Raw genomic sequence first — 22,505 nt, forward strand, 5'->3', positions numbered from 1 at the left:
AAATTCGAAAATTTGTTGAAAACTCAATGTTCTGACCTTGAAAGACTTTCGTTTAATATCAAACCTGTATTATCCATCATTGATGAAAAAACAAAAACGCATGAAATATTAGATTTTTTGACATTACTAGGAAAATTCATTTTCTGCAAATATGAAAAAGAACAAAACGAAACCAAGGATCAACAAGCTGTGGAGGTGATGCATGCAGAATCTAAGAAAAATTGGTTGCCAAATATTCATCTTGTAGCATACTAACTCAGTAAGAAACACACACCAGATGAAATCATCTTCTGTAACTCTGAGGTTTATGTCCTTGGCGCTCCATTTAAAATGCACGCATGGAAATGAAGCAAAAAGCTTCGTGTTTTTTTTTGCCATTATATTTTTAAATATCTCGTTTATAAACACATTTAGTAAACATATCGTCACATGTGTTGCTACTATGAAAAGAAAATGTATTTGAATTGTGTGTGTGTGTGTGTGTGTGTGTGTGTGTGTGTGTGTCTGATCAGATTGGTACGGGGACTGGTTTGATCACGTGTTGGATTGGGAGGAGACAATGAACAATCATCCTGATGTGATCTTCCCCTCCTGCTATGAGCTGATGAAGAAGGTGAACAGTGAGTGATACTGTAATGGGTGATGGCTTATGACAAAAAGTATCAAATCAACATTTTACGTCACTAATGCGACTTTCGAAAGAGTAATTAGTTTCAACAGCCTAAAAAAAATGTGTACAAAGTCAACATAATCTCACATGGCATTGGCTAGAATTTTTATATTCAAGACTAAGTAACATAAAGATATTTAAATATGCACAGGCACCATCACAGTCTCAAATCACACGGGAACAAACCACAGCAAAACAAGGCACATCACATTCAAAGTCAGAAATCAACACCAAGGAACCAGCATCACAACAACAGCAACAACAAATACACACACACACACACACACACACACACACACACACACACACACACACACACACACACACACAAAAGAGAAAAAAAACTCAGAAAAAAAATACCCACACCACTTTTAAAGGACATGCATCGTTTTTAAAGTAAATCAGTTATTCCACACTTGCCCTGGAACATTAACAAATTCAAAACTGCTTTGTTACCTGTGTGTGTGTGAAAACAGAACAGCTATCAGAGATATGAAAGAAGCATGAAAAATACTTAAAGCGTCCAAAATTCGCAGTGTTTGTGATTAGACCCTTTCTTCAAGTTTGTTTCCTTTTTCAAACCGGCACCGTAAGTAGCTCGGGTTAATCAAAATCTAAGAACGCAAACAATGCTGAACAAAATATTTTCAACTCACTCAGTACGGCCAATCCTCTCTTCTCCTCTACACAGACCCCTCGGATGTCCAGTGGGTGTCTGAATGACCCAACCTTTAGCTTCCGTCGTCAGAATTGTGGTATTCTTTGTCAACATTCACGTCTTCAGTATAAGAGCCTTCAGCTTGCAATATTTTGATGATGGTAATTGGGGTGAAACGCTGTTAACGTCGTCTCTTTCGCTGTTCGTATGGAGAGAGTTAAAGGAAACCGAATTATCAGCTGTGTATCAACCTGCTCCATGTAGCCAGCAACCCAAGTCTCCCCTAGTAATCTGAAGTTCGAAGGGAAGCCATCGAACACATCTTCTTCTTCTTCTTCTGCGTTCACTCGTATGCACACGAGTGGGCTTTTACGTGTATGACCGTTTTTACCCTGCCATGTAGGCAGCCATACTCCGTTTTCGGGGGTGTGCATGCTTGGTGTGTTCTTGTTTCCATAACCCACCGAACGCTGACATGGATTACAGGATCTTTAACGTGCGTATTTGATCTTCTGCTTGCATATACACACGAAGGGGGTTCAGGCACTAGCAGGTCTGCACATATGTTGACCTGGGAGATCGTAAAAATCTCCACCCTTTACCCACCAGGCGCCGTCACCGTGATTCGAACCCGGGACCCTTAGATTGAAAGTCCAACGCTTTAACCACTCGGCTATTGCGCCCGTCTATCGAACACATCTACTGCTGCCTTTCTGTTTCAGGACCCTGTGGGGCACATCATGAAGATGGACCAGTTTCTAGGCCTCAACAGGGGCCGGGAAATGTGTGAAAAAATCGCCAAAGCCACCCAGTTCTCTAAAATGAAGGTCGTCAAAGAATCCCAGAACCCAGAAGTCCATGGAGAAAAGGCGTGGAAGAAGGGGAATTCCGGGGTTTTCCGGAAAGGTAAGATAGAATACAGAAGGCTTTGTTAGGCCAATCTCAAGTAGAGAAATTCACGTGTGGTGTATGCTGCACATCAACTCACGTGAGCCACAGCCATTCATTATGAATACATAATATATATAAATGCTTAAATGGTGAGTTGACGTAAACCTCACATACAATAATCACAATCGATGGAGTCTCCCGTCGGATCGACGGATGAGTAGGCAGGCAGGCTTATCTGTCAGTGTGTGTCCTCATATGGAAGAAGAGGCTGATTCTGGATTTGCAGCACTTCCCACAGGTGTTGCGAGGGAAAACGTCTCCAGAAGTTGAGCCCTGCTTCCTTCGCTCACGCTTCTCCTTAATAGCCAGCATTCTCTTGTTTTCAAAAGACTTAATGCCATTAGAGCACAACATCCTCCAGCAAGAGCGGTCAAGGGCATCAGTTTCCCAGGAAGTGTTGTCTATTTCACAGGCTTTGAGGTTTCTCTTCAAGGTGTCCTTGAAGTGCTTCCTTCAGCTGGCCATACAAGAGCATCTCTGGGATCCTGCTGTCTGTCATGCAGACAACGTGTCCTGTCCAGCGTAGCTGGCACTGCATCAGCAAGCTTCCGATGCTGGGCAGGCCGCTCCTCTCTGGAGGTTGGAGACCCTGTCTTGCCACTTTATGCTGAGGATCTTTCGTAGGCATCTACTGCTCAAGTTGTTGAATGTGACGGCAATACGTCGTCCATGTTTCACAGCAGTACAACAAGGTCGTCAGCACAACAGCTCTGTAGGTTTTGATTTTGGTGCTGAGCCTGATGCCTTTGTTGTTGCACAGCCTGTTGTTGAGTCTGCCAAAGGCAGAGCTGGCCTTGGCGATGCGCAGCGTCACTTCTGCATCAAGGGCTCCATTGCTGCATAGGGTGCTGCCCAGGTAGCAAAACTTGTCGACTGACTTGATTTCTGTGTCATCGATCTTGATTGCAGGTGGGGGGGAGGCACTGGCGTTCTGTCAGCTAGCTGGTTCATCCATGGACTCAGTCTTGCTGAGGCTGATTGTGAGTCCAAAGTGCCTGCAGGTTGAGAACCTGTCCATAATGAACTGCATGTCCTCATGGGTGTGTGCAGCAAGCACGCAGTCATCAGCGAAGAGGAACTCTTTCAACAGGGCCTCAAACACCCTGGACTAGCGTGGAGTTGCCGCAAGTTGAAAGGTTTGCCATCTGTGCGAAACTGAATGTAGATGCCCCGGTCAAAGTCTTGGAAGGCGTCTATCAGCATGACAGAGAAGAGAATGGAGAACAGTGTGGGTGCCAGGACGCAGCCCTGCTTCACTCCATTTACCATAGGGAACGGATCCAACATGTCAGTATTTTCCTGTACTCTCGCCTGCATGCCATCGTGGAATGACGCAATCAGCTGGATTAGGCTCTCTGGGCAGCCGAACTTTAGGAGGATCTTCCACAGACCATGGCGGTTCACCGTGTCAAAGGCCTTAGGTCTACAAAGACCATGTGGAGCTCCTTGTTCTGCTCACGGCACTTCTCTTGCATCTGGCAAACACCATGTTACATGTTCCCCTGCCTGAGCGGAAGCCGCACTGTGCTTCAGGGATGACTGTGTTGGAGACATGGTCAACCAGTCTGTTCAGTATGATGCGGGCGAAGATCTTGCCAGCGAAGATCTTGCCTGACGAGCACAGGTGACTGGGTTTTTTTAGTGAGGAGGAGTTGTGCAGTCCCTTCCCCACTCTCTCACCTACCTACGCTCAGAGTCCCACAGGTTTAGATACCACCACGTGTAGAACGGCCTCGGCAGGTGCAGGTTTTTTCTTCGAGTTCCGTCTCCTAGAAGGACTTCCAGCCAAGGATAAGAGCTCCCCCTGCCCTTTGGTCATCCTCTTCCGCCTTCACAGCCGTTGGGAAAGGTTTCCTCCTCCGCCTGGTCCGTCGTTGGGGGATTTCACATGCGGCAGGTAGTACTGGGTTACATGGTACCAGTAGCAAGGGCTATGCCCCTGACCTGACACAATCACACACATGCAAAAAACACAGCAAGAGAACAGGCGTAAAATATCAGATTATAATTGAATATGTACATACATGATTAACACCAAGCTATTCAACACTATTTAAAATGCATACACAGTATGCAATACACACGTACACGTGTATTCACACACACACACACACACACACACACACACACACACACACACACACACACACACACACACATTAACATACAGATTAGCACACAACTTGTACACAGAGATTTTAAAAAAAATTTAAAGAAGAAAAAAAAGACAGTATGAAGGGCAGGGAGAGAAAGAGACAGACAGACAGACAGAGCAAGATATGGAGAGCAAGAGATGGAGAGATAGAAAGTGAGGCAGACAGATGCAGAGAAACAGACTGAGACTGAGATGGATTATTCATAAGCCCATGGCCCCACAGAAGGGGATGTACATTTTCAGATTTCAGATTATTTTTTCAGATTATTATGTTACATATGAACATCGTCCTTTAAATGCTTTATAGAGATAAATAGCAAAATTCTTTACAGTACTTTCATTTGTTGAGCAGAGAAAGAGAGAGAGACAGAGAGAAAGAGACTGACGAAGAGACAGAAATGCAGACAAATGTACAGACAGTTTCAGTTTCAGTAGCTCAAGGAGGCGTCACTGCGTTCGGACAAATCCATATACGCTACACCACATCTGCCAAGCAGATGCCTGACCAGCAGCGTAACCCAACGCGCTTTGTCAGGCCTTGTACAAACAGAGAGAAGATAATTATATGAACACCGCATATACGGTCCAATTCCCAGGGGAGATCGGAGACTGGAAGAACTGGTTCACTGTGGCACAGAGCGAACAACTTGACGCTGTCTTCAAGAAACGGATGTCAGAGAGTAAGCTGCCCTTCATCTTCGAATGAAGTCACCTGCAGTGCTGCGGACCACTCTGGAAGCTGAGACCTCTGTCTGGCACCAGGCGATTTGGAAAGGAATATATGTAATTGATTACATCGTGATTCGATATTTGGAACTGTCGCATTGTCTTTGCCTTTTATGCATCCTACCCGGTGTTCGTTTACTAAACTTGCGAATGATTCTTGTCTCAAAGCTAACGGTTAAGCTATCAATTTACAGTTGCATTTCGTTAAAGTTACTGGTCTCCAATTATAATTCTTTTAAAATCTCTAAAACCATTTCCTTTCTGTGGTAACGTTATCACACCATATATCCAGGAGTAACAGAATCCTTCATTTAGAAAGGCTTCTAAGAACGATTGAGCAAAGGCAGTGGCAATTTTGATTTAAAAACAAGGTTCTGTTTTAAGTCCATCATTTGTCAGGAGCAGTGCTTTTCTCCATTGTCTTTATAATCTTACGTAATCTTCTCGCCTTCGTAGAAACATAACACACACACACACACACACACACACACACACACACACACAACGAGAGACACATATCTATACATGTATATTTTTTTATGTAGGCAACTCTCCGAAAGTGGGGACCAATATGTGACATGAGGTAAAAAAAAAAAAAATCAAAATGAAATCAATTCTATGAGCGATTTAAAAAAAAAAATACATATCTGTTGTATTGTGCTGTGCATGATTTGTTATAAAGTGTATATTGGTATACATGCACTGGTAGGTCTCATAGTAGTTCATGAACAGCAATCATGTCTGTGATCGTTCCAAGTAACACGGACACCAAGAACACAAAAGAACACAAATGTATATTGTGAACAAAATATGCTTATAACTGTAATGAATAAGCAAAAACCAAACAAATATCATGGAGATATAACTGTCAGAAAGATGTCAAAGAATATATTTTGAACTTCAATTTATATGTCAGAAAGTATATGGTAAAGACATAATAATGTTCTAAATGCTGACAAGTCCACAATAACATATTGTAAACAGGACAATACATACTCAAGCGTGCAATTCCAAGGTGACATTGTATAGCTTAATCTTGTAATAAACATGGATAATTTTTTTATGTTCCATAGTAATGTCTACTTCATTTGCCTGTTTCGGATCTTTTAAAAACATTTGTAGTGTTGGTTTTACTTTGTTGATTCTTCACCAAATATGGAATTTAACTATCAATAGAATATATGAGAAACAACAATCAGTTTTTATTTTGGTATGTCCAAAAAGCACCAGAGGGTCATTCAGAATAAGTCTGTCACAATGTCAACACTTTTCTTTCAAATGTCTTTCACATTCTGTCTTAAAACAGTGTACATGGTTACACTCCCATAGATAATGCAGAATTGTATCTTTTTTTATCCTTGCAGAAATCACAATCATCATCCGGGAGAACTGCCATGTTCTTCAGAACAGAATTTGTCACAAGAGTATAAGAATTAATTTTCGCCTGTAACCATTTTCATATCATCTCTTGGATTTTTCTTCTACTGAAAAAAAAGTTCTTCAAGCCAAGCTTCTTTAGAAAAGAAACAAGTCCCAGTTTATACTGACATTTGGTAGTTCTAGTTGTCCAAGTATTTCGTTCCTCTTTGAGCCTTCAGTATTACAGTATGTTCTTTTTCAAAGCTGGTTCCATTATCATAAATGTTTTCAAAAATGCTATATTCTTTTCTCCTGAAACAGATTTTAACTGAGTTAACACAACACTGGGACTCAGTTATCAAATCTTATCTTGGAATTCATAAATATTCACACATTTTCCATTCCCTTTCACACGATTTTTCACATAATATACATTTACTTCTTACCCAGTCTTCAAAATACAAGCCTTTAACATGTATCTTAAGTTTGTTATCAAAGAACAAATTTTCTATAAAAATGATCTTGCTTATCATGTACATCAGTTTTGTCATTAAATTCTGAATAATTACGAAACGCATCTTTCCAAAAGTAGTTTATCATACGCCCTTCAACTGTTCGAACCACTGGGCCTTATTCCTATAACATTTCAACTTCTGAACATTCTTTAAACAATATATTTTACTGTTCTGGGCGATATGACGGAATGTAGCATATTTTGAACCACGTGAGTTTTAAAGATTTCATGAATGATAGAAATTCAGAATATTTATACCACGTTTTCTACCTGGTGCACTGCCACTGGTCTTTTAACTTTATCTGTTGTTTTTTTTGTTGTTGTTTTGGGGTTTTTTTTCCCCATACGAAAATTAAAACACGTTTTTGTAATTCTTGAATGCTGTTGTCTAGTGGGTTTGAAAGCATTATCCGTAAGTAAAATAACTGTGACAAGATATTTGACTTAAGAACAGCTACTCTTCTTAGAGGTTTTCAAATTGATAATTTCATCCACACAATAAACTTTTTTTTTTTTTTTTTTTTTTTTTTGTTTCATTGAATTTATCAATCATATTTAGTTCTGTTATACTACGCAGATTGTAAGTGACTGTCAGTAGACCAGAGTCCTATGATTTTAAACTGTGGTGGATTCAAAATCACTTTACATCTAAAAAAAAATTGTGTAACAATTACGCTTATTTTCACATCCATACATCTCATTATTATCTATTTCCTAGTTTAATTTAAGACCTGACATTGATTCAAATTCTTCTAGTTCTTTAAATAGTTATCCATATGATTTTTGGTCACCCTTAAAAAAAGATATATATATATATATATATAAAGACGTATCGTCAGCAAACTGGCTAATTTTACATTCTGTCTTTGATGAATCGTAATCCCTTTTATATTTTCATTCTGATGAATTTTGCAAGCCATTAATTTTTTTTGCCAAGCCATCTTCTGTTGTAAGCGTTTCTCTATGTGTGTGTGTGTTCTATAGTTCTTCAGAAGAAATAAATGAGATTTTTTTTCTAAAAAAGTGACTGATTTAGTACGAATTGATTATACAACGTATACAACCCCGACCCTAACCTCTCTCTCCTTCTGTCACTGTGTGTGTGTGTGTGTGTGTGTGTGTGTGTGTGTGTGTGTGTGTGATTCTTACTGCACCAAATGCCTCACACACACTGATAAACACAGAATGAAGAAAGATGGAAAGACAAGGAGAGAGGGTGTGCGCGCAACACACACACACACACACGCGCGCGCGCGCGCGCGCGCGCGCGCACGCACGTCTGATACATTCCACCACACACACACACACACAGACACACACACACGTCTGATACATTCTACCACCCACCCACCCACACACACACACACACACACAACTTCCTTACACAACCAAAAGCACACGTCTATTTGCTACAGTTGTTATCAGCATGTTATGATCACTTGGAGGACAAGCTTGCTCTAGCATGACGCTGTTTGTTTACTGACTGGCCGTCTTTCTCATTGGCTGAGTTGGTCCGTTTCCTGTTTTGTGTGGCAAGCGTAGTATTGTGGGGCGGGGATTGGGTGGGGTTGGGGGGTGGGGTGAGGGCGGGAGGTTGGGTGGATGGTGTGGTTGGGGGTGGAATGTTAAGTCCGAAGGGTAATGTTCAACTTTAGAATACTAAACTCAGGGGGGCTGTTTAGACGAAAAACAAAGGGTGTTTTAGGCTCACCCCGATGCGCTGAGTTGAATGGAACCCTCAGCTGAGCTCTAGGACCACTCCTTTCCCATGAAACTGCGACAAATACACAGTAAGCTGAGTACTCCTTCCCCACCTGCACGCCATTTTGACTGCAATGAAAACACACAGAGACTGATGACGCGACCACCCGCGTGATCAGCAGTCAAAATGGCTTGCAGGTGGTTGCTCTGGCTGTGATCGGCTGAGCTTACTGTGTATAAAATTGTCGCAGTTTCATGGGAAAGTAGTGGTCGTACAGCTTAGCTGAGGGTTCCATTCAACTTAGCGCATCGAGGTGAGCCTAAGACACCCTTTGTTTTTCGTCTAAACAGCCCTCCTGAGTTTAGTATTCTAAAGTTGAACATTACCAGTCCGAAGTCCGTTGGTTTAAAGATTGCTGTTTGACTGTCGATGTCTCTGTCTTTCTCTGGCTGTCTGGCTGTCTCTTTTCCAGAAAAGGCTATGTCGACCATACATCCACACTACATATAGATATACTCTTGTCCAAATTTTTTTTTTTTTTACGTAAGACTCGCTTTTCGTTATTTTCGTAGACTTAGTAACAACAAAAAAAAAACGAATTAAATTGATGGTGCACCTTGGGATTGCGGCTGTTAACTCAACATGCACTTTCACCCCTTTCCTTCCACCTTCCTACACACTGCTCCTTCCTGTTCATGCTCGCACACACACACACACACACGTACATACACGCCACAACACACACACACACACACACACACACACACACGTACATACACGCCACAACACACACACACACACACACACACACAACTAATTCATCGGAAAATGTCCGCACCCATGAATCACTGGTTGTTTGGCACGTCGCTGCAGCATTTAAAGTGGTGGTTTTTTTTGGTTTTTTGGTTTTTTTTGTGGGGACGTGAGTTTCATTTTCAAACGTGCGTAGTATAAATGCAGATTGGGCAATTTTGGGTCAACTTGAAAATGTGAGTATTTCAGGACAACCCCTCATTACAAGAACGTTTCCCTCCCTTCTGCATTTCCTTGCATATGTCCTGTTGCAACCACTAAGGTGACTGCTAATCCTGTACACTCCCCACCTCCACCCACCCGGACACACGCATGTGCTCACGTGCATGGAGAAACAATAGCCTATGTAATATTTCGCAATGTGTTTTCTTATCTGGAAGTGCAGGCACAAAAATGTCATGTCATGTGTGCGTGTTGCCTGTCAAAGCTGAGTGCAGTTTAAAAGCGGTGTGACAAAGCGAACAGTTGCAGTGTGTTGTTCTCACATGTAGGGCTCTGAACCTGCAGCTTCTGTCCACCCGTCTGCTTTTGGAAATCTGCGTAAAGAGGGTGAGTGTTGTCATTTGAAGCTGCTCTTCACTTTCAGTCTGTCATCTTTTCCTGGTATCTATTGCCAGAGCTGTCTTGTTTGCTGGCCATAATAATGAATATCTCTCTCTCTCTCTCTCTCTCTCTCTCTCTCTCTCTCTCACGCACACACACACTCTCTCTCTCTCTCTCTCTCTCTCTCACACACACACACACACACACACACATACACACACACGCATACATTCGACCACTTCTTTCCCTATCACTCACGTGTACGTACATAATTATGTTTTTCAAGTGCGAATGTTACTTGATGATTTCTACGTTTTATGTATTAACCACAAGGTTTCATGTATTTGTTCATTTACTCTTCATTTTTTTTATACCCTCAGGAACGACAATAATAGGTTTAAAACAAAGTCATCTATTTGTGTTTAACCCTTGAAAATGGTCATTGTCTTCACTGAAAGGTCTAAAAGAGTTTGTGAAATATATTGAGTTTGTATCATAGCGTTTTAGAAAATCATATTCCTGTATTTTCTTCACCCCAGATGTAATTTCTAATGGTGCTTAGGGCCACTGGGATAAAGTGCTACATAAATGCGCATGCACGTGCACATAATAATGATACTACTACTACTACTACTACTACTACTACTAATAATAATAATAGTAATAATAATAATGAATATTATTATTAGAAAACAGCGAAAATGAGCAGAATCTCCCAGCTGAAAGATCACCATGGCAATGACATTTACTTTGGCAACACTGGTGAGATGTGGTTAATCCCGTCTCCAAATATCCAGGACTTCAGGGAACACATGACAAAGATACGTCATATGGAACTGCGGGATGATGACATCATTCTTGCGTCATTTCCCAGAAGTGGTAAGGCTCCCTCCTCTTTGATTCTCCTTCTTTTATTCCTTCTCCATCTCCCGTTACTACTTTTGATTTGTTGTGCATATGGCCAACTTTACAGCAGTGCAAGAATTGTCTACATGTTAGACCCGCCACACAGACACAGCAAAAAAGCCCACTTAAAATGAACACTCTTTAACAAAAACAAACAGCAACAATAACAACAACAACAACAACAACACACACACACACACACACACACACATGCACACTCACACACACATACCACTAAAAATGAATATGAAAAGAAACCACACTCGAATGAATATTAAAAAGAAAACACACTTAAAATGAACAAACAACAGTTGACAGATAAATCAACAAGGATAAGTGGTTGGACATAAGAGTAAACAGATAACATTGCTAACTGACATGTATATAGTCACGATCCATAACAGTGATATCTCTTACGCATGTACCGTGGTAAGTGAGGTCATTGGCATCGCCAGATTTAGGACAAGTGGGCGAAACTTGAGTGTGTTTTTTTCTTCTGTTTTTTTTTTTTTCAGTCAGTAGATGCAATGTATAATGTAGAGTATACAGATTCACCCACACACCTTGACACCTCCTTGAAACTGAAACTGACTATGGCTTTTGGCAGGTACTGCCTGGAATCTCCAGGTCCTCTACATGCTGCTGCACAACACCACGGACTACCTGGGTCACTTGGAGGAAGATCACTTGGAGTGGGCAGCTTTTGGCAAAAAACCAAGACCTGATGGGCCACAGATCTACGCCACTCATCTCAGGTAAACTATTGTGTGGTGTGGTGTCATTACATTTTGCATGTGTGAACCCATGGAAGCAAACGAAAACCATTGTAACTAGCAAAGACCGACCTGTTGTAGTTGGAAATTACCACCTGTGTACGGGTTTAATCAAACCAACGAAAACGGAAAATGGGTCACACTGGGCTAGCCAGAAGATTAGTTACCACGTAAGTCGCTTACCACGCACAACCCAGATACACAGATGACAAAAAATTGAGAGACACGTGTGGTAAGACCTTGACAAAACGGAGATCGAGATTACGGCTTATAGTAAACAACAACAACAACAACAACTAAACAATAGACAGATGCAGGTTAGTGGGTTGGAAATGAGAATAACAGAAAGGTAATCTATGGAACGGATGTGACCAAAGGACACCAGGACAGCCATACATTATATGTGACACAGAACAGTGCATGGGAAATTTAGATATTCACTACTGGAGTCTCGTATGTTTGTGTGGGAGGTGGGGGGGGGAGGAAGGGGAGAGCAAGTAAGGTCCACAAATCAAATAGATGAACACATCTTTACAAGTGCAGTAGATGAATCTAATTCGTAAATAATGGATGGATGGATGGATGGACCTTTTTATATGCTACAGGTATCGCCTTTTACCCAAGCAGGCAAGAGAGAAGAAGGTGAAGGTCATCTACTGCTACCGGAATCCCAAAGACTGCTGGGTGTCGTACTACAACTTTGCCAACGGCATCAAACTGGTACCTTCCTATGAGGGCACCTGGGCCCATTTCTTCGACGCGATGATGAACACTGGATGTGAGTGTTGGTAGATAACAATGAATGTTCGAAAGTTTCGAAAACCGACTCTACACAAAATTGCTAATATACATGTGTGTGTGTGTGTGTGTGTGTGTGTGTGTGTGTGTGTGTGTGATCAGATTGGTACGGGGACTGGTTTGATCACGTGCTGGAATGGGAGGAGGCAATGAACAATCATGCTGATGTGATCTTCCCCTCCTGCTATGAGCTGATGAAGAAGGTGAACAGTGAGTGATACTGTAATGGGTGATGGTTGATGTTGCGACGACTGGGATAGTTAGTGTGTGGCTTGACCATTTAGTTGGGAGACTAGTGTAATGACTTATGTGTTATCTGTGTGAAGATATAAGGCTAACATACAGATAATCATGGCCTGTTTTATACATTTAGTAATGCATACATTCAGCTTTTTTTTTCACTGAAAGCAGGATACACAAGACCATTGAATATACCCTACCACTATGCATATGCTGATCAGTGTACAGATCCAAGAGATGCATCATCCTTTGTGGTGGCAACAAATGTTTCAACCAAGTGGAGGCAACTGACAAAGAGTATCCCATCAACATTTTACGTCATTGACTGTGACGTTCGAAAGAATGAATAGATTCCACAGACTAAAAGCACATCATAGAAGACACAAAAAATTTAAGTTGTACATAAAGCATGAGGCCTGTGATTTCAGTGATAAGATGAGCACACAACACACAGTGAACTTAGAGTCTGATAAGATGAGCACACGACAGACAGTGAACTTAGAGTCAGGATGTGAGTGATGCAATCCAGAATCGCGCTAAGACTGTGTGTGTGTGAGAACGCAAAATTCAAATTGGTTGATTTGCATAAGTACCCGCTTTGTGGCATGATGTCTTCATGTGTCAACAATGAAATCTGCTTTGCATAATTCAAATGCCTGATCTATTTTCATCTGAACACCAGAATGATGTGTTTTAAATGTAACGACAAGGAATCACACATATAATCAAAGAATGAATCATTGCATGTGGAACGAAGAGAATGACGTAATTATGGCGTCATTCCAAAAATGTCACAAGTAAATAATCGGAACAAAATCTAAATACAAATCTCACTAACCCAAGATTACATGAGCACAATAAGCATGCTCTGTCAGTAACTGATACATACGTTTGGGTCTGTCAATGTTTGGGGCATTTGTTTAGAATCCACTTCCTATTTGAATGTTGTGTGTAACTATGCTGGGTGTCCACACAACATCCTGTCCTGTGAAATTTGTCGTCTGCTCCGGCATGTGCCGGCCAGTGGCTGTGGTGATCGTTTACCTGTGTCAGTCATGGGGAGCATAGCGCTGACTTGGATACAGAAAGGATTGAGGGAGAAAAGAATTGTGAATCACACATGTATGTCCAATGTATTAAAATTTAAGTATTTTTTAAGTAAATTTTTTTTTAAGTCCGCAGGTTCAGCCTGGACTTTCGTTAAAGGTCTTCACTAATCGGGAAGGAAGCCATCCATCACAGCCCCTGTTACCCTGGTGTTACAGGACCCTGTGGGACAGATCATGAAGATGGACCAGTTCCTGGGCCTCAACAGGGGCCGGGAACTGTGTGAGAAGATCGCCAAAGCCTGCCAGTTCTCTAATATGAAGGCAGCCAAAGAACCACAGAACCCCGAGGTTCATGGAGAGAAGGCGTGGAAAAAGGGGAGTCCCAGACCTTTCCGGAAAGGTAAGACAGAATACAGAAGTCTTTGTTAGACCTATCTCAAGTAGAGAAATTCACGTGTGGTGTATGCTACACATCAATTCACGTGATCCACAGGCATTCATTATGAATACATGAAATATATGACTGCTTAAATGGTACATTGATGTAAACCTCACATACAATCATCACAATCACACACATGAAAAAACCACAGCTCGAGAAAGGGCTTATTATCATGCTATAATTAAATTAAACACAGACATACGTGATTAACACAAAGCTATTCAACAGTATCTATGTAAGCGACCAGTGAACCCAGGTGTTAGATATAAAGGATTTAAATAATTAATGAATTTACAGGACAGAAAGAGTGAAAGGACTAAACATCCTTGCACAGGCCAAGAACGTATAGAGGCCAGTCACAAAGGGTTTTCTATTGTTTCATTACAATACTATGAGGAGAAAAAGAAAACAGTGCAGTGGATTGTGAGACAGCCGACTGTGTGTGAGACAGCCGACTGTGTGTGACATACACACACGGGGCAGACGACAGCTGTAGGCAGGGGAATGTGACAACTGACCAATGCCAACACCCTTCACGCTATTCATGCAGGTCACGCGGCCCACACTGATGACATTTCACGGCTGCAAGCAAACTGATCCTGGTGGATCAGGAAGCAGGTAAAATTTGTGTGTTGCTAGGTGTTAAATGATGTAATTCAAAATGATTTCTGAACCAATTTACCTCGGACTGGTCACAACTGAAAGAGCTCAACACCGCCTTTCTAATGAGTATAAAATGAAGTGTTGATTATCAAAGATGTATTTGTAATCTCAATTTAAGTCATCTGAAACTTAGCACTTTTAACGAGTTCATAGCTTAAAATTCCTGATTGCATTATCGTAGGCAAAGACTAATGGTAAAGATTTAGAGAAGGTACTGCAACAATTCTGCCTGCATGTAAATCTTGTTGTTTTCTGACAGAATTAATTTGTTAAATAGTGTATGCCGGAAACACATATTTCAAATTAGCCAAGCGACACTGGTTGTGAAGTGATTGTCGTTATACCGACAATGAAAATCAGCTTTGTATCTTATCGGGTAGGTATGCCCAATTGCGAACGATCCAGTTGAAGCAACCAGCTCAACGTGTGTCCTGTAAAGGTAACATGTCGTACGATAGTCAAAGGTAGTTCTTTTGTTTTTGAAGACTTTCTCTTGCACCAAGAAACGTTCGTCTGCGCATTCTTTTCATCGTTTTATCGACGTTTGAAATAGCAGGGATTGAGGTAAATGCGAACGGGCAAGTCTAACTGCGAACGATGGGTTTGGGTACGTGTAGACAATTAAAACAGAAGCAGGTTTTTAACTCATTAGACTGTTATAATGTTGGTTTTGATCACACATGCACACAAACACACAGAGATTTAAACACACACACCCCACACCGCACACAAGCACACCCTTTTGAGAGTGCTCAGTAACTGTGCAGCATCGTTCGCAAATAGACTCACGTCAAAATATCCAATGGCCTAAAACCAAACAACACTGTTTTGCAGATTCCTGTCAAAATTGACCTTCTCATCTGTCACCAATATGCATTCTTAAATTCTCCCAGCACTGGTAATGCGCATTCAACATAGCTGATCACATCAACTATTTCAATCTGTGTCAAGGTACGTCCTTGGTCGGCAGTGTAACCTTGGTCGGCAGTGGTGGGCGAAGAGAATAGCGCGCGCGGAAATAACCAGAAATAGACGGTGTTGGACTGGTTCTTGGAAATGGATATTCACTGAGGTATTTGGGAAAGGTCGAAGCAGAGGTTAAATTGTGAAATGCAACCGTTAAGAACGCTGGGAAGCGGGGCGGAAAACGAATCGTTTGCAATTGCCCATACCTACCCTAACTGCCTTATCCATTTCCATCTACATACCTAAATAGTGTGTTTGTTGTTTATCAACAAGTGATCACATTTGTTTACAAGGGAATTTCATTCAAATGTATGACGTCGTGCCTGTATTACTGCGCGAGCCAAGATCAGGATGTCAGTTGCGAAATGTCGTCTCCAACGGTTAGTGCTGTGAAGTTAAACTGTAGTGTTCAACGTAGCCAGCTAAGTGCTTGGCTGCATTTAAAATGAATACACAGTATACAATACACTCATACTCACGTACACACACACACACACACACACACACACACACACACACACACACACTCACATACACACACACACACACAATCACACACACACACACACATACACACTTACACACACACACACACACACACACACACACACACACTGGTACATACAGATTATAAAAAATAAAAAAAAGACAGAAGGGCAGGGCGTGCATGCATCAGAGAGACAGAGACAGAGACGGAGAGATAGACAGACAGAAAGACAGAGACAGACAGACAGACAGACAGAGAGTGACGTGCAGAAAGAAAGGCAGTCAGATGGATAGAAAAGATGTATGAACACCATATACACGGTCCAATTCTCAGGGGAGATCGGAGACTGGAAGAACTGGTTCACTGTGGCACAGAGCGAACAACTTGACGCTGTCTTCAAGAAACGGATGTCAGAGAGTAAGCTGCCCTTCATCTTCGAATGAAGTCACCTGCAGAGCTGCGGACCACTCTGGAAGCTGAGACCTCTGTCTGGCACCAAGCTCTATGGAGAAGACTATATGTAACTGATTACATCGTCAATCAATCGATCTGTCTTGTGACTGTCGCATTGTCTTTACTTTTTATGTATGCTACCTGACTTCATTTATTATTTGGTGGATTTGAAAGCATAATCCATAAGTAAATCAATTTTGACAAAATAATTTATTTGAGAACATACTCGCCTACAGGTGTAATTTATCTTTTAATACACTCTTTAAACAGAAAAGATTCACTGAACTTTTCAGCTATATTAATTTTGTTATATTACGCAGATCATAAGTAAAGTAGAGTCCTGGGATTTTAAACTGTGGTGGATTCCAATTCATTTCTAAATTTGATTAGAAAAAATATATCCCACAATTTCGCTTATTTCCCAGCCTTACGTGGCTTTTTTTCATAATTTGATTTTAAGCCAATTTATCAATTCAGATTCTTGTAGGTCTTTAAATCGTTCTCCATGTTTTTTGTCATCTTCTAACAAAACAAGACGTATGGTCAGCAAACTATAATTTTACATTCTGTCTCTGAAAAAACTTTTATATTCTTATTCTCATGGATATTATTCAATCTATTAACTCTTTTGTCAATCTATGTTATGTTTTGTTAGTGTGCTTTTAATTCTTAAAAATAAATAAATGAAATAACAGTGACTGATTTAGTGTGGTTTGAATCTACAAAGCCTACAAATCTCTCTCTCTCTCTCTCTCTCTCTCTCTCTCTCTCTTTCACACACACACACACACACACACACACACACACACACACTGTCTAATTTCACTTAATGTGGATAGACATTAAACGAAATTGAACACACACACACACACACACACACACACACACACACACACTCACTCACACACACACACACACACACACACACACACACACACACTCACTCACACACACACACACACACTACATGCATGCACGCATGCAATGGTACACTCACACACACTCACACACACATCTATATATACATATGTATATGTGTATATATATATATATATGTATGTATGTGTGTGTGTGTATAGAGAGAGAGATACTCTCTCTCACACACACAGACACACACACACACACACACACACACACAATGCTCACTCCACCACAACACACGTTTCTCTGCCACAGTTGTGATCGGTGTGTGACCAGAACCCTGTTTGTTTCTTGACTGACAGTGACGGAAAAAACGTTGCCATTCTCATCGTATTATTTCTGTCTGACTGTCGATGTCTCTCTCTCTCTCTCTCTCTCTCTCTCTCTCTCTCTCACAGATTACAACACTGTCGACCTGTATATGCTCTATAATCCAAAATCATCTTATACATAAGACAAATCTATACGTAAGATTCGTAGACTTAGAAAAAAAAATGAAATAAAACACGGTTGAATGAAAACGATGGTACACCTTGCGTTTTGCAGCTGGAAACTCACCATACACTTTCACCCCTTTCCCTCTTCCGTCATCCACCCTGCTCCCTCCTGTCCACGCACACACACACACACACACACACACACACACACACGTACACACACACACACATGTACACACACTCACACACACACACACACCACAACACATATACATAAAACACTGCACAAACACACATACATACATGCACAAATACACACACAAGCTTGTACACACACGCATACACACACACACATATGCACACACACTTACGCGCGCGCACGCGCGCGCACACACACACACACACACACACAGAGAGAAACACACACACACACACACACACGTCACGTGACCACGGATCAGTATCAGTATCATGGATCAAATTCTGTTATCAGACACCACACACTACGACATTAACACACACACACACACACACACACACACACACACACACACTTCACTATACAACACAAACTAGCATGCACATGCATACACACACACACAAGCGCGTACACACACACACACACACACACACACACACACACACACACCACAACACACACACTTCACTATACAACGCAAACTAGCATGCACATGCATACACACACACAAATACACACACACACACAAGCGCGTACACACACACACACACACACACACACACACACACACACCACAACACACACACTTCACTATACAACGCAAACTAGCATGCACATGCATACACACACACAAATACACACACACACACAAGCGCGTACACACACACACACACACACACACACACACACACACACACACCACAACACACACACTTCACTATACAACGCAAACTAGCATGCACATGCATACACACACACAAATACACACACACACAAGCGCGTACACACACACAAACGCACACACGCACGCACGCACCTCTCTTCTCCCTCCCTCTCTTCCATTCTTCCGATGACAATTTGCGGATTGCCTTCTGTTTTCATGCGTGTGTGTATACAGATATATTTTGTATACATCCATTGTTTTATTATAATCATTAACATGCATGCTAAATCATAAATGACGTCATCTCTCTCTCTCTCTCTCTCTCTCTCTCTCTCTCTCTCCCTCTCTCTCTCTCTCCTCTCTCTCCCTCCCTCTCTCTCCCTCTCTCTCTCTCTCTTCCCTCTCTCTCTCTCTCTCTCTCTCTCTCTCTCCTTTCGTTGTCTTCTGTAAAGTTACTATTCATGTGACCATGACTTATAACGTGCATGCTATACTGATATAAGGGTTTGCCTCTTTATAAATAAAGTGTTGTTTTGGTTACTCTGTTGCCCTCATGTAACAAAATACATTCAATTCGATTCACTTCAACTCTGTCTCTCTATCTACTATCTCTCTGTCACACACCACCCCCTCAACCAACCCCTTTCTCTCTCTTGTCTCTCCATTTCTGTCACTGTATCTATGTCTCTCTGATTTTTCTTGCGACTTATCACAAAGACACAGGTACACACACACACACACACACACACACACACACACACACACACACACACACACGGTCTTAACCACATATTTATTCTTTGTCCTGTACAGCTGACTCTTCAATATTGAATTGAAATTGTACCAGTTGCCTCAACGGCACATAACACATAACTTATTTATTTCAAAACGACACATGCACTCAAACAAATAACACAGAAAAAGAATCACGTAATGTATATGGTAACGTGTGTGTGTGTGTGTGTGTGTGTGTGTGTGTGTGAGAGCCGTGGGAAAATGTACGCGTGAACGTGCATGTGTTTGTTTGTATGTGTGTGCATACACACGTGTGTGCATGTGTGTGTGCATGTGTGTGTGTGTAGGCTCACAGGCTCATAGGAATAGTCCATGGTAGTCATTATCACTCCACTTGATCAGATGCGCAAGCTTTTCGTGTTAAATCAATCTAAAATGATGGTACACCTTGGGTTTTGCGGCGGACAATTCACCATACACTTTCACCCCTTTCCTTCTCCGTGCTGCCTTCTGTCCGCACTAACGCACGCATGCACGCATGCAGGCATACACAGACACACAAACACACACTAACACTCACATGCACACACGTGTGTATGCACACACATACAAACACATGCACGTTCACGTGTGCATTTTCTCACGGTTCTCTCTCTCTCTCTCTCTCTCTCTCTCTCTCTCTCTCACACACACACACACACACACACACACACACACACACACACACAGCTCGAAATTAACAAATAATGAGGCCAGGAAATGAAATGATTAATAAATAGTAAAGAGTGGTAACTCTCTCCATTCACAAGATACACAACTTCAAGTCAGTGCTGCTTACCCTACCCATTCAGCTAGCACACAGGTAAATAAAAGGTACATTGGAACAAACCCAGACACTTCCTCAAAAAAAGGGAGCGCCGGGCCTGTCCTTATACTAATCATTTGACATGTGCACACAGCAGCAAAGACAGAAGAAATGTGCAAACACAGATTAGCTTCTTTTTTTTTTATTCAAGACTGGCATAGCCTTTCTAATACTTGTGTACCAAGTGAATGAAGAGAGTTACCACTCTTTACTATTTGTTAATTTTACAACAGCCCATTTCGGAACGGGACAGCTTGAGTGACAAACAGTAGGAAAAGATGGCAGACTTAACTCACTCAGTACGGCCAGTCCTCTCTTCCCCTCGGATGTCCAGTGGGTGTCTGAATGAGCCAACCTTTAGCTTCCGTCGTCAGAATTGTGGTATTCTTTGTCAACATTCACGTCTTCAGTATAAGAGCCTTCCGCTTGCAATATTTTGATGATGGTAATTGGGGTGAAACGCTGTTAACGTCGTCTCTTTCGCCGTTCGTATGGAAAGAGTAGTAAATCTTTAAATAACAAAACTCACCTTCTTTACCCAGACCTCTACAGCAGACGGGTGGACACAAGCGGCAGGTTCAGAGCCCTGCATTTGAGAACAACACACTGCAGCTGTTCGCTTTGTCACACCGCTTTTAAACTGCGCTCCTAACTTGGACGGGCAACACACACACACACACACACACACACACACACGACGAGAATAATCACTTATGCTCTCACGTAACAAAGACAGCGCGTTCCAAAATAGGCTGTTACATAGTTTGTGGCACGCGTCCTGCGTGTGTGTGTGTGTGTGTGTGTGTATGTGTGAGTGTGTGTGTGTGTGTTTGTGTGTCTGTGTATACCTGCACGCGTGCATGCAGTGTGTTCGTGCGGTTGGGAGACAGCACGGTTTAGGAATGATAAGGAAAGGGGTGAAAGTGTATGGTGAATTGTCCGCCGCAAAACCCCCAAGGTGTACCATTGTTTTAGATATAAAAAATGTCGTTGCCATGGCGATCTTTCAGCTGGGCGAGACTGTTCATTTTCACTGTTTGATAATAAGGATAATGATGATTTCAGTTTCAGTTTCTCAAGGAGGCGTCACTGTGTTCAGACAATGCTATGCATGCTGAGCCACATCTGCCAGGCAGATGCCTAACCAGCAGTGCAACCCAGCAGGCTTTGTCAGGCCTTGAGTGTAAGCATGTATATTGTGTACCTATCACAGAGTATTTCTTCTACAGAATTTTGCCAGAGGACAACACTCGTTGCCATGGGTTATTTTTCAGTGCGCCAAGTGCCCCCCCCCCCCCCCCACCCCCACCCCCCACCCGCGAATATTGCAGTAACAGGTAAACGACCTGTGATTCATTGGTATGAATGGTTTCAAATTCTCTGTGTGTGTGTGTGTGTGTGTGTGTGTGTGTGTGTGTATGTTCATGTCATTGTGTGTGATGTGATGTGTTTATGTGCGCGTGAGTAAGTGTGTGTGCATGTGTGTGTGTGTGTGTGTGTGTGTGTGTGTGTGTTTGTGCGTGTGTGTGTGTGTGTGCGCGCGCGCGTTCATGTCATGGTATGTTGGTGTGATGTGTGTGTGCGCGCTTGTGTGTACGCGTTTGTGTGTATATTTGTTCATGTAACTATGTGTGGGTTTGTTTGTGTGGTGTGTTGTGTATGGGTGTTGTGGTGTGTGTGTGTGTGTGTTTGCGAGCGCGCGCGCGCGCGTGTGTGTGAGTGAGTGAGTGTGGGTGTGGGTGTGTGTGTGTGTGTGAGTATCTATCTATCTCTCTCTATACACACACACACACACACACACACACACACACACACA

At 42.0% G+C, this 22,505-nt stretch overlaps 3 protein-coding genes across 5 annotated transcripts in view; 2 read left to right on the plus strand and 1 right to left on the minus strand.

Annotated features, from left to right (window-relative positions):
• Window positions 1-5,445, plus strand: part of LOC143288568 (sulfotransferase 1B1-like) — a 12,656-nt gene extending 7,211 nt beyond the window's left edge. The window contains exons 5-7 of the mRNA XM_076597180.1: window positions 513-613; window positions 2,051-2,234; window positions 5,031-5,445. Coding sequence (XP_076453295.1) covers window positions 513-613; window positions 2,051-2,234; window positions 5,031-5,140 — 395 coding nt within the window. The 3' untranslated portion in view covers window positions 5,141-5,445. The remainder of the gene's footprint in view (window positions 1-512; window positions 614-2,050; window positions 2,235-5,030) is intronic.
• LOC143288570 (sulfotransferase 1B1-like) overlaps window positions 1-21,352 on the minus strand; it is a 50,743-nt gene extending 29,391 nt beyond the window's left edge. The window contains exon 1 of one of the 2 annotated variants that reach the window (XM_076597184.1): window positions 21,219-21,352. The gene's annotated coding sequence lies outside the window, so the exon portion shown is untranslated. Of the gene's footprint in view, window positions 1-8,744; window positions 8,765-21,218 lie in introns of those variants that run through there. The other variant, XM_076597187.1, reaches the window with a different exon arrangement.
• Window positions 9,767-17,562, plus strand: LOC143288569 (sulfotransferase 1C2-like). 2 transcript variants are annotated; one of them, XM_076597182.1, is made up of 7 exons: window positions 9,767-10,097; window positions 10,889-10,970; window positions 11,605-11,752; window positions 12,376-12,548; window positions 12,671-12,771; window positions 14,074-14,257; window positions 16,749-17,562. In XM_076597182.1, exons 2-7 carry the CDS (start codon window positions 10,904-10,906, stop codon window positions 16,856-16,858), a joined length of 783 nt encoding a protein of 260 aa, XP_076453297.1. In that variant the 5' UTR covers window positions 9,767-10,097; window positions 10,889-10,903; the 3' UTR covers window positions 16,859-17,562. The 2 variants fall into 2 exon arrangements, with proteins under 2 accessions (XP_076453297.1, XP_076453296.1); XM_076597181.1 differs by having other exon boundaries at window positions 9,769-10,097; window positions 10,781-10,970.
• Window positions 21,353-22,505: the final 1,153 nt, after the last annotated feature.

This window comes from Babylonia areolata, chromosome 12 (genome assembly GCF_041734735.1).
Source record: "Babylonia areolata isolate BAREFJ2019XMU chromosome 12, ASM4173473v1, whole genome shotgun sequence".
NCBI classification, from domain to species: domain Eukaryota; kingdom Metazoa; phylum Mollusca; class Gastropoda; order Neogastropoda; family Buccinidae; genus Babylonia; species Babylonia areolata.

What these genes read in the sequence shown, in the direction of transcription:
- LOC143288569 (XM_076597181.1), top strand. Translation starts at nt 10,793, where the DNA reads ATGAGCAGAATCTCCCAGCTGAAAGATCACCATGGCAATGACATTTAC. An exon ending in TGCGTCATTTCCCAGAAGTG is followed by an intron (nt 10,971 to 11,604) that starts GTAAGGCTCCCT and finishes GGCTTTTGGCAG; the next exon opens with GTACTGCCTGGAATCTCCAG. An exon ending in CGCGATGATGAACACTGGAT is followed by an intron (nt 12,549 to 12,670) that starts GTGAGTGTTGGT and finishes GTGTGTGATCAG; the next exon opens with ATTGGTACGGGGACTGGTTT.